Source organism: Channa argus, chromosome 9 (assembly GCF_033026475.1).
Source record: "Channa argus isolate prfri chromosome 9, Channa argus male v1.0, whole genome shotgun sequence".
Lineage (NCBI taxonomy): Eukaryota > Metazoa > Chordata > Actinopteri > Anabantiformes > Channidae > Channa > Channa argus.
In genome coordinates this window covers 25,435,006-25,447,935 of record NC_090205.1, presented here as the reverse complement: position 1 = coordinate 25,447,935, position 12,930 = coordinate 25,435,006, and the positions used below count along the sequence as shown (strand labels likewise).

General features: G+C 37.8%; 1 protein-coding gene across 3 annotated transcripts in view; it reads left to right on the top strand.

The window, feature by feature from the left end:
- LOC137133263 (inactive dipeptidyl peptidase 10-like) overlaps window positions 1-12,930 on the top strand; it is a 215,822-nt gene that overhangs the window by 172,717 nt on the left and 30,175 nt on the right. For 2 of the 3 annotated variants that reach the window (XM_067516710.1, XM_067516711.1), the window contains exons 6-7: window positions 10,024-10,076; window positions 11,723-11,804. In XM_067516710.1, coding sequence (XP_067372811.1) covers window positions 10,024-10,076; window positions 11,723-11,804 — 135 coding nt within the window. Of the gene's footprint in view, window positions 1-4,676; window positions 4,745-10,023; window positions 10,077-11,722; window positions 11,805-12,930 lie in introns of all 3 variants that reach the window. The other variant, XM_067516712.1, reaches the window with a different exon arrangement.

The following is a 12,930-nucleotide window of genomic DNA, read 5'->3' as shown; positions in this document are numbered from 1 at the left end:
GGGAGTGAAGGAAACTCCGGTTACAAGGTGTTGGAGAATGCTGTTGAAGCTTCACCTGTGTGTACATTGGATAACATGCCATTATCTGACCAGATCTGAATCTAGAGGTAATTGAGCTTGATAAAAAATAAATAAATAAAACTGCAGGATTCCCCGGACCTTTTATGTATTTGCATCTTGTAATGGCCTTGTCAGTACAAATTATTGCAGACTTTTGTATTTTAGTCTTTTGGGCCCGTAGATCAAAAACAACATTTCACATTATGGCTTATAGGACAGGAACGGACAACACTGGTGGCTACTGAGTTCTGTTCAGTCAGGGACAATTAGTGTTCTACATGTTCTGTTTATCCTAAATGGATTTTCTCAAATGTTGTTTTTGACATGATTATTTCTTTTGTTGTCGTGTTTTGTGAAATATTTTTCTTTTGTGATTTTCTTTCTCTTTTGTTGTGTTTTCTAAAATGTTGTTTTGTGACATGATGTTTTTTTTTTTTCTTTTGTTTTGCTTTCTGAATGTCATGTTTTGCAAATGACTGAAATGTTGTGGTTTCCACCAACGAAGCCACTAAGCTTCACACTTCATCTTCAGACATCAAAGTGGCCTAGTGGTTGTAATCATATGTGTTTGTTGTACCTGGTGTTTTATGTTCTGTCCCTATGTTACTGTGAATATTATCTGTCTTTTTTTTTACTTTAGGTGTATTTGTGGGTTTGAAGTTGTTGATTTTGACATTGTTTGCATGTCAAGATATAAATGAATTTTATAGTTAGTTACTACAACAGCTCTGCTTGTTTTAGGGCTGTCATTATAAAAGTTGGAAAGCTGTTCTCCCCCAACTTTGCTTGTCATGTTTGCAGAATTTTAATTCTAATAGACTAGTCTTAAAACCCATTTATTCCATTTTCATATGAGATGAGTTCATATTCCATTGTTCCACCTCCAGGCTGAAATGCTGATGAAAGAACAAACAAGCTAAGTGGAAAGTGAAAGCAAGTGGAGAGTCACAGATGCAATGTTGAAAACAAAGGGGAAAAAATAGACACAATCTTATTCTGCTTTTTCTCAGTTTAGCCCACCTGGGTATTTCAGAAAAAAAACAAGCAAATATTTGACGTATAATTTTATGGGAGAAAAACAGCACCTGCATCCCCGGAAAAAACATATCTGTAGTCTGTTTTATCTGTAAATATATTTGAAATGAGCCTATTTGAACAGTGGCTGCTACAGTGAATGGTGATAGCGACTATTAGAAATCAACATTTCTCCAATCATACTAACAAAATATAAACAGTACACCACCTGCGTTCCTAACAATATCCCGATAAACCTCTAAATATTGTTTGACATGTTTCTTGAACTCTGTGTAGACATATAAACAAAGGGAGTTGAGAGACCTGCAAAGTCAACACAGATGATGAAATTCTAAATCACATGGAATAAAAGACAGACATTGCCTTTCCCTCCAATAACGTCCTCACCCAAAACACAACTGCCATCCACACAGACTTGTTTTCTATGATGGATGAATGACAAAAACAGATCAGTCAGAGATTTCTCATGCTGACCATATCTACTACTATAACATTAACTGTATATTGTTTTTTGTTTACAATAAGTGACAATGTGTTTTATGAAGTGCTTTGTCTTGATTTGACTTTGTAACTTAACGATAGACACAGGAGCAAGCAGAACTATACACAGGTGATATGTACGACTGGGACTTCACAGGTATTTATCAGTACAGAGCTTTGAATTTTTTTGAATTCGAACAATTTTTCATTATAATTGAATAGACTGATGATTATCTTCTGTGTGTAAAGCTTTGCTGAGCTTTTCATCAGTGGCTCTGGATATAGTGTCTCCTTCAGGCTTGAGCAGGGACCCTGCGTGATTTACTTCTATTTTTGACACTTTCTGACAGAGAGCTATGAACATCCACTCGCCAACTAACTTTAACCTGACCGTATTTACGTTAAGAGGACGAACCCATGACCGAATTTTAGCTCATTCACAAACTAGATGATCGCACTGATCCCTACTGTGCCTGAGTCCAACTCAACCGAGGCCGCATCTTTAAGGCTCGACTCAGCATACTGTACCTGAGCATGGAAAGAAGCGATCACACTAGTCAAATGACCCCGACTCTAGGGATCAAACATGCGATACCAGGTTGCCCAGTGTTACCCTTACATGTTGACAGACTTCGAAGGTCTGGGTGAGAGGTAATAAGGTGACCAGACGTGCTTATTACCGCTCACAGAAGAGTGAGTCATTAGAGTCCAGGAGAATGGTGGAAGTCTCCAGGCGGCTGTTACCAGTCCCTAAGAGAAACTTACTGATCTTTAGCCACACTGTAGGACATTAGGCAGCTATTTGGCGTAATAAGGACTGTGAAAGCTTACATTGACATTACATTTACATTTAGTCATTTAGCAGACGCTTTTATCCGAAGCGACAAGGAGTCAGCGACAAGTCAAGGAGAAAACATCAAAGTGAAGTCCTATCAGAAAAGTGCTTACAGCTTACCAGGGATCAGTAACTACTTTCCATTTTACAATAAGTGAACATATTCAAAACTCTGCTATTGTTGTGTTTGATTTCAATGACTATTCCCAGAAATATTTAGGTATTTAGACACTTTTACAATCAGACAAGCTGCGATTATATAATATTCCACTTTGGTCTAATCTAAAATATGCACGTTATACATTTTTTTAAGCCAAGTCATTTTATAATGACTATATAATGACATTTTCTAATGTATTTTATACACTGTTTCATTTCTCTTTGTCGCTGTCTGCACTTCAATATGTATTAATCTTTGTGTGAAGACATTCTGAAATTTTATTAGCCTTTAGAAGGTATCTCATTTATCTCTATTTGCATGTCCCTGAAATAATTTTTTTGCTGGTTCTCATAATTCTGTGCACTGTGTTGTTATGGAAAAAACTGTGCCAAATTGCACTGTCCATGACATCTGATGATAATTCCTCACCATGAAAATTATGTCCTTTCATCAGTATTGTGATATTGACCACAATGTGGACATCTCACAGAAACAACCGAACACGCATAGCAAACAGCTAATGTTACAATCACATCAGCAAACACAAAATATGGATTTTTTTTTAGATACTGCTCTGAAAGAAACATTTTACTCAAATGCTATTTTTCAGCCTACTTAACGTGTTTATTTTGTTTAGTACTTGATAATATCCAGGCTTATCATTTTTCTTTTGACCGATATGAGTTGTGTTAAAAGTTGTTGAATTGTTCTATTGTCAAATATCATGATGTAGTTTTAGGTCTGTATAGACCACCTCTACTAAGATTTGATTTATAGTAATTGTCTGTGTTGATACTGTCCATTCTTGTGCTTCTGGGGGCCCCAGTAGCTTTGCATGAGATGTGACTTTTCTGTTCTTTAGGCTCGGAAGAAGGCACAGTGACTTATGGACTAATGTTCCTCTGCCTTTTTATAGTAACTCTGGCAATTGGTTCCCTTATATCAACAGCGCAGCCAACTTAACAAAGTAATTGATGGTTTCTTAAAAGGCACTGGAGCTGTTGACAACGATTCCAAAAGAGTATCTTCAGTGAAGGCCGTCAGACAGGTTGTAATGGAACCAGTAATTTATGGTGATTACTTAGTATCTTATAGTGAGTGCACCAATAATGCCAGTAAAAAGAAAAGCAGCGGCCAAAAAGGAAATCCATCCTATTTTGAAGAACAGAAATCAGCATGGCTATGACTATGCGTGGGAAACTGGACAGCTTCTTGCATCTTTTGGGCTTATTTTAAGTGGTGTTGCCATTCTCAGAGGGCTCAGGGTCACGTTACGTTTAGTGCAGTCTACTTGCCGATAGAGACACAATAAGAACTGCAAAAAAAAAGACTGTATTATAAGGTATAGTGTTCGTTTAAGATTGATTCAAATTTCAAGTAAACTGCATTTTTTATTGCAGCCAATTAGGTTTCCAAAATGCAAGACATCGCCAAAGTTGGGAAAGTATGAGATATCTTCTTTAATTAGACAGAAATCTTTAGTTCCTTTTTCCAGTCTGTGAAGTTTTTTTTACCTTCATCTTAGTTTTTTAACCAAATCAAAGCATAAGAAATACCAGAAGCAGCCATTTGAGCTTTTAGTTTATGAGATTTATCTGGACCACAGTGTGAACATGAAGTCCTCTCAAAACCAGACTAATGGTGTGTTCTTTCGTTCAAACTAGTGCTAGTGCTGTGTCACAAACATGGAGGTGAAAAAGTTCAACAACAACTTTTCCATGTAGTTTAACAAGAAGCAAAGTTGCCGTGGTAGGGTTGCCATGTGATGCCATGTGTTTACAGTACGTCGGCATGTTTCCCACTGTACACATTGATCCAAGGAGCTGCTACTATTTCAATATGTGTTTGCTCTTTGCTTGTACAGTAAGTGGGCTGATGGCGAGCAGCAAATCCTTTGTATTAACAACCCAAAGACACTTTTCATGTGTCTGCTTTGCTTTTTTCTTTTCTTTTTGTGTTGCTTTTAATGATGTAGGATTGTTTACTGACCATGAAGCTACAGTATCCCTTTCCAAATGAAGTCAGATTCCACTGAAATTTTAAACACCCTTTTCCTCTTCTCCCCACAATTTCTCATATGTTCCATGAATGTCACCAACTTGACAGACTGAATCTTGATGAGCACACAGGACACAGATGAAAACACAGATGAGGATTACTCTGTCAATCTCCATGTAAGTGGAGCAGTACATTATCACATTTGATATAATTTGCTTGTGCAAAGACAGTTACAAAGTAAATGAGGAAAGATAAAGGAGATTAATATCATGGGAAGTGTAGTTTTTGCCTTTGTTTTTAATTTTGCAAAAATCATTAAGGGTTCTAGTTCATAGCTCTCTAATATTGTTCATAGTGAATGAAAGTGTAGACAAACAGCAATGCAGAGGCAAAATTCTATAAACTGGGGAACTTCAATCTATATATACAGTCAATTTCTATACAGTACAGCTCAACTGCAACTACATTTAACCTATTTTTGGAAATGTCATGTAAATAATTCTGTTAACATAATAAGGATACAGAATGTTGTTAATTCATGTTAATAGTAAGTTGCACATATTTCAAGACAATGTATTTTTTCTTTCCACCAAAACGTCATTTTTTGTTACTATAAAGTTTTAATTATTTACTTATAGAGTTTTTTTCGGCAATTGTAGCACTTGGTTAGGAAAGACAAAAACTTAACAGTGATTTCAGACACATGTTAGTTTGGCTCAAAACCATTTTCTTCCTCAAACCTTAATCAAAGTGCATGTTTTCTGTTAACCTAACCACACACAAGCTGGAGCTGTGCTTGAGTCGATAGTGTGACAGTCGTGTGTGTGTGTTTGTTAGAGGGGGTTGTATCCAAAGGTTGTGGACTATAATTATTGTAGATTGCCACTCTGAACTGTTGGTTTTTGTGCTTTATCGAAAGTAATTACACGTTTAAAATAAATGACAGTTTGAATTTTTTTGAACTTTAATTAATGGCCAACATTGAAAGCTATAAAATACTCTGCAAGATTTGGATATGATAAAATACAACCAAACCTGCATGCAATTGCAATATTATTTGAGGTGGTTAAACTGTGCTTTTAAAGATCAGTCGTGTAATATTAATAACTTGTTGTTATTGTTCCCTTGCTTTTAGTTGTGGACATTAAATTCATCTTCTCAGTTGCTATTGCATTTGAGTGCTGAAAATGGCACGACCTTTTTTGTTTTATCATCAAGCCGGCAACAAAGGTCAGCATCCTCATGTGAGCACTATATCGAATTTAATGGAGTACGCCTGAAAATTTCATTTGAGAGCTGGTGTGGAACATGTGGAGGCTTTTTCTATATTTCATGGCGGAGAATTAAAAAGTTTCAGTGTTTTGGAATTTGAGAAAATATCTCTAGAGCACCTTGGGGAAACAGTTTTCACATCCAGGTATAGTTTTCCACAACACAGTGGTATTCGCTATAAAGCTTGCAAATTTATATTGAGCACACAAAACCCTTGTGAACTGCAGTACATGCAGTACATTCAGTATGCACAGAGAAGTTACTTTCTGCATAAAGTCAATATGCATCACTTGGAGCTCGGTGGATCCTTTTCTCCCTGAACAGTAATTCACTTTCAGTGCGAACAAGAGGCTGTATTATTGATGTTCTACCTTTTTGCTATGGACTGTGCAAGGGTGCTCGGGCTGGAGTCTAAAGCTTTACTGTTATCTGTGTATAATGTTTTTAGAACTGCCATGAGCCTCATTAACATCTGCTTTGTTTTTTAGCATGTGCTTTGGAGCAAACAAGTGATATACACTCAGTAGGAGTTAGATTTCACTTACATACTAGAACCTCGTATCACACTGTGGACATTGTTTAACATTTAAAGCTGGGGTACACTGTATTTGTATAACTTAAATTTACAATAAGAGTTTTTTAAGGGATCATGGTTGCAATAACAAGAAGCTGCTACATCTCCAACCTGCACAGGACCATTTGTTGAAAAAGCGCCCCCATGGCAGCAGACACCTGTTGAAATTGCACCTACCCCATTTTTGCCAGGCACAAAAATGGCAGAAAATGTCTTTAACAAAGGGACCAAAATGGCTGCTGCAGTCAAAACTATTACAACTGTTCAAACCCAAGCAAACCGTTTGTGCGCAATATAAATCAGTAGATTCTCATTCCAGAGGCGTCAAAAAGCATCACTTTGTCTAACGCTTAACTGATGTTGTCTCTTAATGTATACTTACCCTGAATGCAGTTTTTGTGTGTATATAAAGTCATTCCCATGGCATCATACGGCGGTGCTCCTGGAGCGTCGTATACTGACGCCAAAGTGTACATGTAGCATCAATATCAAAAGTTGTTTCCCATTGGGACTCCTGGAATGTCCAATTGTAATGCCAGAGGGCATCTTCATGATACACCAAAGGACATAAAGTGCAATTGCAGTGCAATTAAACGCCTTAGGATGTGTCATCTTCTGATGCTGTGGGATGAGATTGTGTTGGTTAGAGTTAGTAAAAAATGTATGTTTTGAATTAAAACAACTGCATCCCTAACATTACACACCATATATACTTTGTGAACATCTTTGTGAACATATTGTCAGTGAAGTGTCTAGATCTTGTCCAGCTTCCCATAGTCGCTTGTTTACCCATCTGGCAGACAGACAGCAACATTTCATCTTATCTCATCTGGCAAATTCAGGACGGGCTTGAAAAAGCAAAACAATGAGCTGAAAGACACTGTACATTATACTTGCCTAAAGTAATTTCTGTACTGTTAAACCATCCAGGACAGACAGTAGTGTTTATGCAGCTGCATGAACTTTTGAAGGCACAAGAGGTCAAGTGAAGTCAGCTTTATTGCTTTATTGGTATTGCACATTGCACAAACAGCTTCAAATCTAAATCAAAATGGGAGTGACCTATAACCAATGCCAGCTAACAAAAAGTGGAGTATTTAAACAACACAAAGCTGACTTTCATAATGAGAGTAAGTGAGTAAGGTCTAATGGGGGTTTGACATAATTTCTGGATTTGAACTTTGAATTTGATAATACATCCTGCTGGTGTTTTCTATAAATCTAACATCACTTAATGTTAGAACTCATTACAATACACCCTAAAATGTCCAGAGCAAAATATGAAAGTTATCAATAATAACTCTCACTAATAAGAACATTTAGTTTTCTCATACTGCACAGTGAAATGGTTGACTGCCAAAGCAAAAAATGTCCTTTATCAGATTAGCAATAAGCTCTGTTTCTATAGAATAGACAGCAGGAACTAATTCTTTCAACATGTTGAGGAAGTCAAGTCATGTTCTCACCTCTGTGTGCTGGGAAGCAGACATGCCAGCAGGCACAGTATTGTTGTACAAAGAAAAGGAAAAAATAAAAAGCCTGAGTTTCTGCTGGGATGGACACCCTGAAGGAATGGACCAAAATGAACTTTGTCTTGGACAACACCTTCCGAGATGATGTAGAGCACTTGTAGCCTCTGGCTCACCCCCTCGAGGCGTACTAGGGACCACTTAAAGCTCTCATTTGTGTCATTTCGGTGGCCAGTACATCTTGCTATAACATCCTTGATAAAATGAAATGGTGCTGAAAGACATTTCTCAGTGTTGCTCTCAGTTGTTTTCTGATTGGTAGACTACTTCTGCCTCACTATGGACAGGTCTATAAACATGCCACCAGGGTGTATGTGTGTTTCTGTGAATACCTTTGTTACTGCACTGGGACATAAGCCACTAATATGTAGCCTACACTTTTTCAAATTTATTTCTGTGATCAATTGCCTCCAAACCATTCACTAGAAATGGCTTCTCAAATGTCTGTTGTCAACCTCTGTGCCATATAATCAAACAGAACACAATATCTAGCAGAATAAAATACAATGTGATAAAAAATACCCATAAATGTTACAAAAGAAGGCATTTTTACAATGTGTGAATGTGTAGCTTTGGAGTAATGTTGCCTACTTCTTCAGTCAGTGCATGACAGAAGAAGCCTTCGTCAAAGACATAGGATCGACTTCTGTCCCAACTCTGGAGATCACTCATGCTGGCTTGTCACTGCTATTTTGCAAAGAGCCAGAATCATTCATCAGTCAATTTGTGCTCTGATCATTGTTTATGGCTACAGCTGCTTTTTAACTCCAGCACAGTCCAAAACCTCTGTTCCACAGAGCGCTCTTCGTGATCGGTCACTCAGTCACTCAGACAACCAGTCTGTCACCTAAATCTTAAGTTCATTCAAGGTGCCATCGTGGGAAATATAATGGCATTTAGACTAAAGTTTCTGAGGTGATGGGAAGGTGTGAACTCAGGTATTGGTGTTCCCCGCATTTTTGTGAAGACTTTTGGCACGTTACCATGGAAACAGGATTGTGTGCATACTGCAACAGCTTTTAGCCATGAAATCTTCCAGTAGCGGAGGAGGCGGAAGTTTACAGCCGGAGTGAAGAACAGAGAAATTATGAATATGTCACAAGATAAGTATGCCCCTCAATTAAACAGACAAGTCTTTGGTGCTGATCAAGCACTAGATCGGTACGTGCTTGCCTTGTACCTCACTTGTAAGTCGCTTTGGATAAAAGCGTCTGCTAAATGACTAAATGTAAATGTAATGTAAATGTACGTGGTTGAATGAACTAAGTCCCAACTCTCAACTGTAACTGGATGGTTTTCAGGCGGTGAGGGTGGACAGGCAAACTATGGAGTGTGATCTGAGCAGTGCCACGTGTCCTTCATCCCTGCTGTCATTGAATTTCAGTCCCCATTGTTCTCCAAAAACTCAAATGACTTGTTTAATTGCTGACTGATTTGCCGATTGCACTTAAAGGCTCCTGTTGCCATTGCTTTTCATGGAGTCACATACAATACTAGTACTTTCTCAAATTAGACAATATCATTATTTTTTTTCTATTCTGTATTTTTTAACTAGATTCCAGTTGTTTAAAAGTCAATGTCTGTAGCAGCTATGAATGTTCATTTCTAGTCAATTTCTTATCTTTGTATTAGAGGTGAACACACGTGTTATGTTCATGATAAAATACAAAAATCTGGCCTGTTTCTGTGCCCAATCACCATAGTTATTGTCCTGTCATCGTGTCAGGCACAACTTCCTTCGGAGAGGTTAGGAGAGTTTTACATGTACCCCTCTGTCACTGTGAATGCCTCTCCCCTTCTCTGTCTCAGGCTCTTTGTATCTCCTGTGCCTTCAGAGCGGAGGCATGCAGCGATGATGGGTTTCTCAGATTGAATTAAAATGTCTCGTCCCACAGCTGTCACCCATGCAAATTGCATTGTCTACAGATTCTGTCACTGAGAACAGCCAGCAGTCTGTTGTTTGATGCCTTCATTTCATTCTTTTGTCATAATGTCATTAACTGTGGCACTGCTGCTTCTCTTGTTACTGTTTCAGACTGTCATCGTTTAATCTTTCACTCCATCTGTCTTTAATTCGCAGGTTTACCGCTACTCCTACATGGCCTCCTACAGCATCTACAATATTCACACACGGTAAGTGTTTTTTGGCTTCTTCAGTACCTGCAGTGAGGCAGCCTTTGTGGTCAGTGGGAAAACCACCATACGCCACCCTGGTTTGCAAATATGTCTAAAAATAGCATCAGTAAAAGTCACAATTTGTATTGTCTTGCTTCAGATGTTAGCTGACCTGGACTAATGCACAGGCAGACCCAAAGTGCAATCTTATGCACTTACATTTTCAGGGGTAATGCTTTAAAAAAATTAATTAAATTTCATGGACAGATTTGGGGAAAATGCATATGTCCGTTCGGGATGTCAGTCAAAACCTGAAAAAAGGTTAAAAACAGACTGGAGCATTTAACTTTGAGAGCAGTGTTCTGCGTGTTTATCAGAGTAAAATGGAGATGGATCTATGGTATAGTCTTCCCTAATTAGCTAGGAAACCAAGGAAAGCAAGAAGGATAGCAGGGTTTTGGACGATTTTGTTCTTTATTGTAATTTTATAATGAGAAAGCACTGAACAAAGTGTGGTGGAGTTTGACATAGGTCTGAATAGATACATGCCGCAACACTTATCTTAATGTGGTGAAGTGCAGCAGAATCCTCCCATCACACAGATTCATTGAACAGTACTGGCAGAGATGCATATTCACTTCTAAATGTATTTTGACTGAGGCTCACCCGACTGTTTTTAGACTTAAGTTGGAGCTAGTTTAAGTAGTAAACTATAACTTTAAATAAAAGTGCTTTGTTTTCCTCCATTAGTCGATCAGCTTAGCAGTCTAGTGTCCAGTGGAATTTGTAAAGATCATGTCTGCTCCATCAAGGATCTTTTCCATCAGCAGCAGCACACCCAGGAGAAATCCTGAACTAATTTCTCAGATATTTTGAGCCACCATCCTGGTTTGTTCTTTCTATCGTGGCCATCTCTGTTCTGATACCAGGCTGCTGGTCATTTGCCAACCTTTGCTCATTTGTATTTCCACCTCATTGTTCTCATAATAAGCTCAAAGAGCCAAATGAAGGAAGCGACCCCAAATACAAAAATTGAATGAACTTGTTTTTTTTTACTAAAAATAACTGCAAAAAATAGATGAGATGTGAATATGTGTAAGGTCAGTGGTGATCTGTAGGTAAGTGGAGTTCTGGTAAATGTGATGAATGTTGGTAGAAAAAGAATAAAAAAAAACAATTCACTATTAGTATTAGTAGTATCACTAGTATTAGATGTGTGTTTAGGGGCTGACACTGTTTTTCTTAGTTATTCATTTGATTTCTAAAAGTATCAGACAATGATGTAAATGGAAAATCACAACGAACTGAAGCATATTGTGACATTGTTATATGTTTGGTTTTATTTGATTAAACCTAACCCTAAAAATACCAGTCTACATCAATTCCAGCATTATCATGATACCATGACACCATATCATGGTGAGTAGAGGCAGATGGGTGGGTAACAAAAACCAAACTGCATTGTGACCTGTAACATTACACAAGCCTAGCATTTGACTGTGGTGGTCATAACAGCTGATACACACTTAAAAATCACTGCAGCTTTCAATTTGTTTCTTTTTTGTTTATCAAAGAGTTAAATCATGAATCATTCTTTGCATCAGTCATTCAGATGTTGCTGGTGATATAATTGCCTGTTGGTTTTTTTTTGGATTTTTTTGCAGGGAAGTTTGGGACCTGGACCCACCGGAGGTGGTGAACTCAGTCCTGCAGTACGCTGCCTGGGGAGTGCAAGGCCAGCAACTGGTGAGAACCCACTGATCCCCCTTTTTGACTTGGTGCTGCTTTACTTCCATTAGTTTTATTTCATTCAAGGGATGTTGAAAATGAAATACATCCCCCCTCATTTTCCCCTTCAGTTTTTTGTTATTATTACCCGTAAGACCAAGGATGAAAACTACACATTCGACATTTCACCGCAATCATTAACACAATAATAGTAACAGACTGTTCACACACATAAGGTTGCATTCTTTTCATTATGTGGTTCTTTCTCAAAGTCATTAGTTTCACCATGCTGATGCTTTGAGTCCAGGCCTGCAAAATAAGAATGCTCAGCTCCAAGCCTGTGGTTGACATTACCTCATATGAACACAGATACAGTGTCAAAGCACTTTCAGGATGCTTTGCGCTGTGTCTTTCTGCTTTTATTGCATGTGTGTTTAAACTGTAAAGATGTTTGTGTGCCAGGCAAATTCCTTCTCTCCTCATAATGTATTCAGGTCTTCATTTTATAGCGCTCTAATTACACCCATCATAGGTTTTTGATTTGTTTGCAACATACAGAGGAAATGCTTTTTTGTTGACAGTTAAATCTTTAAAGCTCGGTAGAGCTGCTTTGTCCCCATTTGTAGATTTAAGCGTGGATGTGAGCATAAATAAATTACAACTCTATTAGGAAGTCATTAGGGTGAGAAAAAAGCGACAGCAAGACATGAAGCCTTTTTCACTCTCAGGTGACAAGTGCAGCATTATTAGCCAGAAGTGCATCATCAGGTGTGTTTTGTGAGGACGCTGTTGACCAGTTCTCATTAAAAAGATGGTAGGAAGTTACATTTGGAATATAAATTGGAGGTTATGTATCTGTTCACAATTAAAGCATCTGAGGAATTGCAGTGGACACATATTATGATGCTAAACAATGGAATAAAAACTTTTCCCAGTTTACAAAGTTGTCTAATTAAGCCTTGTTTCATCCATTTACCGTATAACTTTACAGTATCACTATTCTTATTATTTTACCAACCAGTATAAAAAAAACTTTTTCAACATCTAAAAATGTGATCAAACCTGCAGCATTAAACCTTATCTTGCAGTAATGAGCCCTCACAATGTAGGAGAAAGCTTCCTTCTTGCAGGTGGATGTAAATGG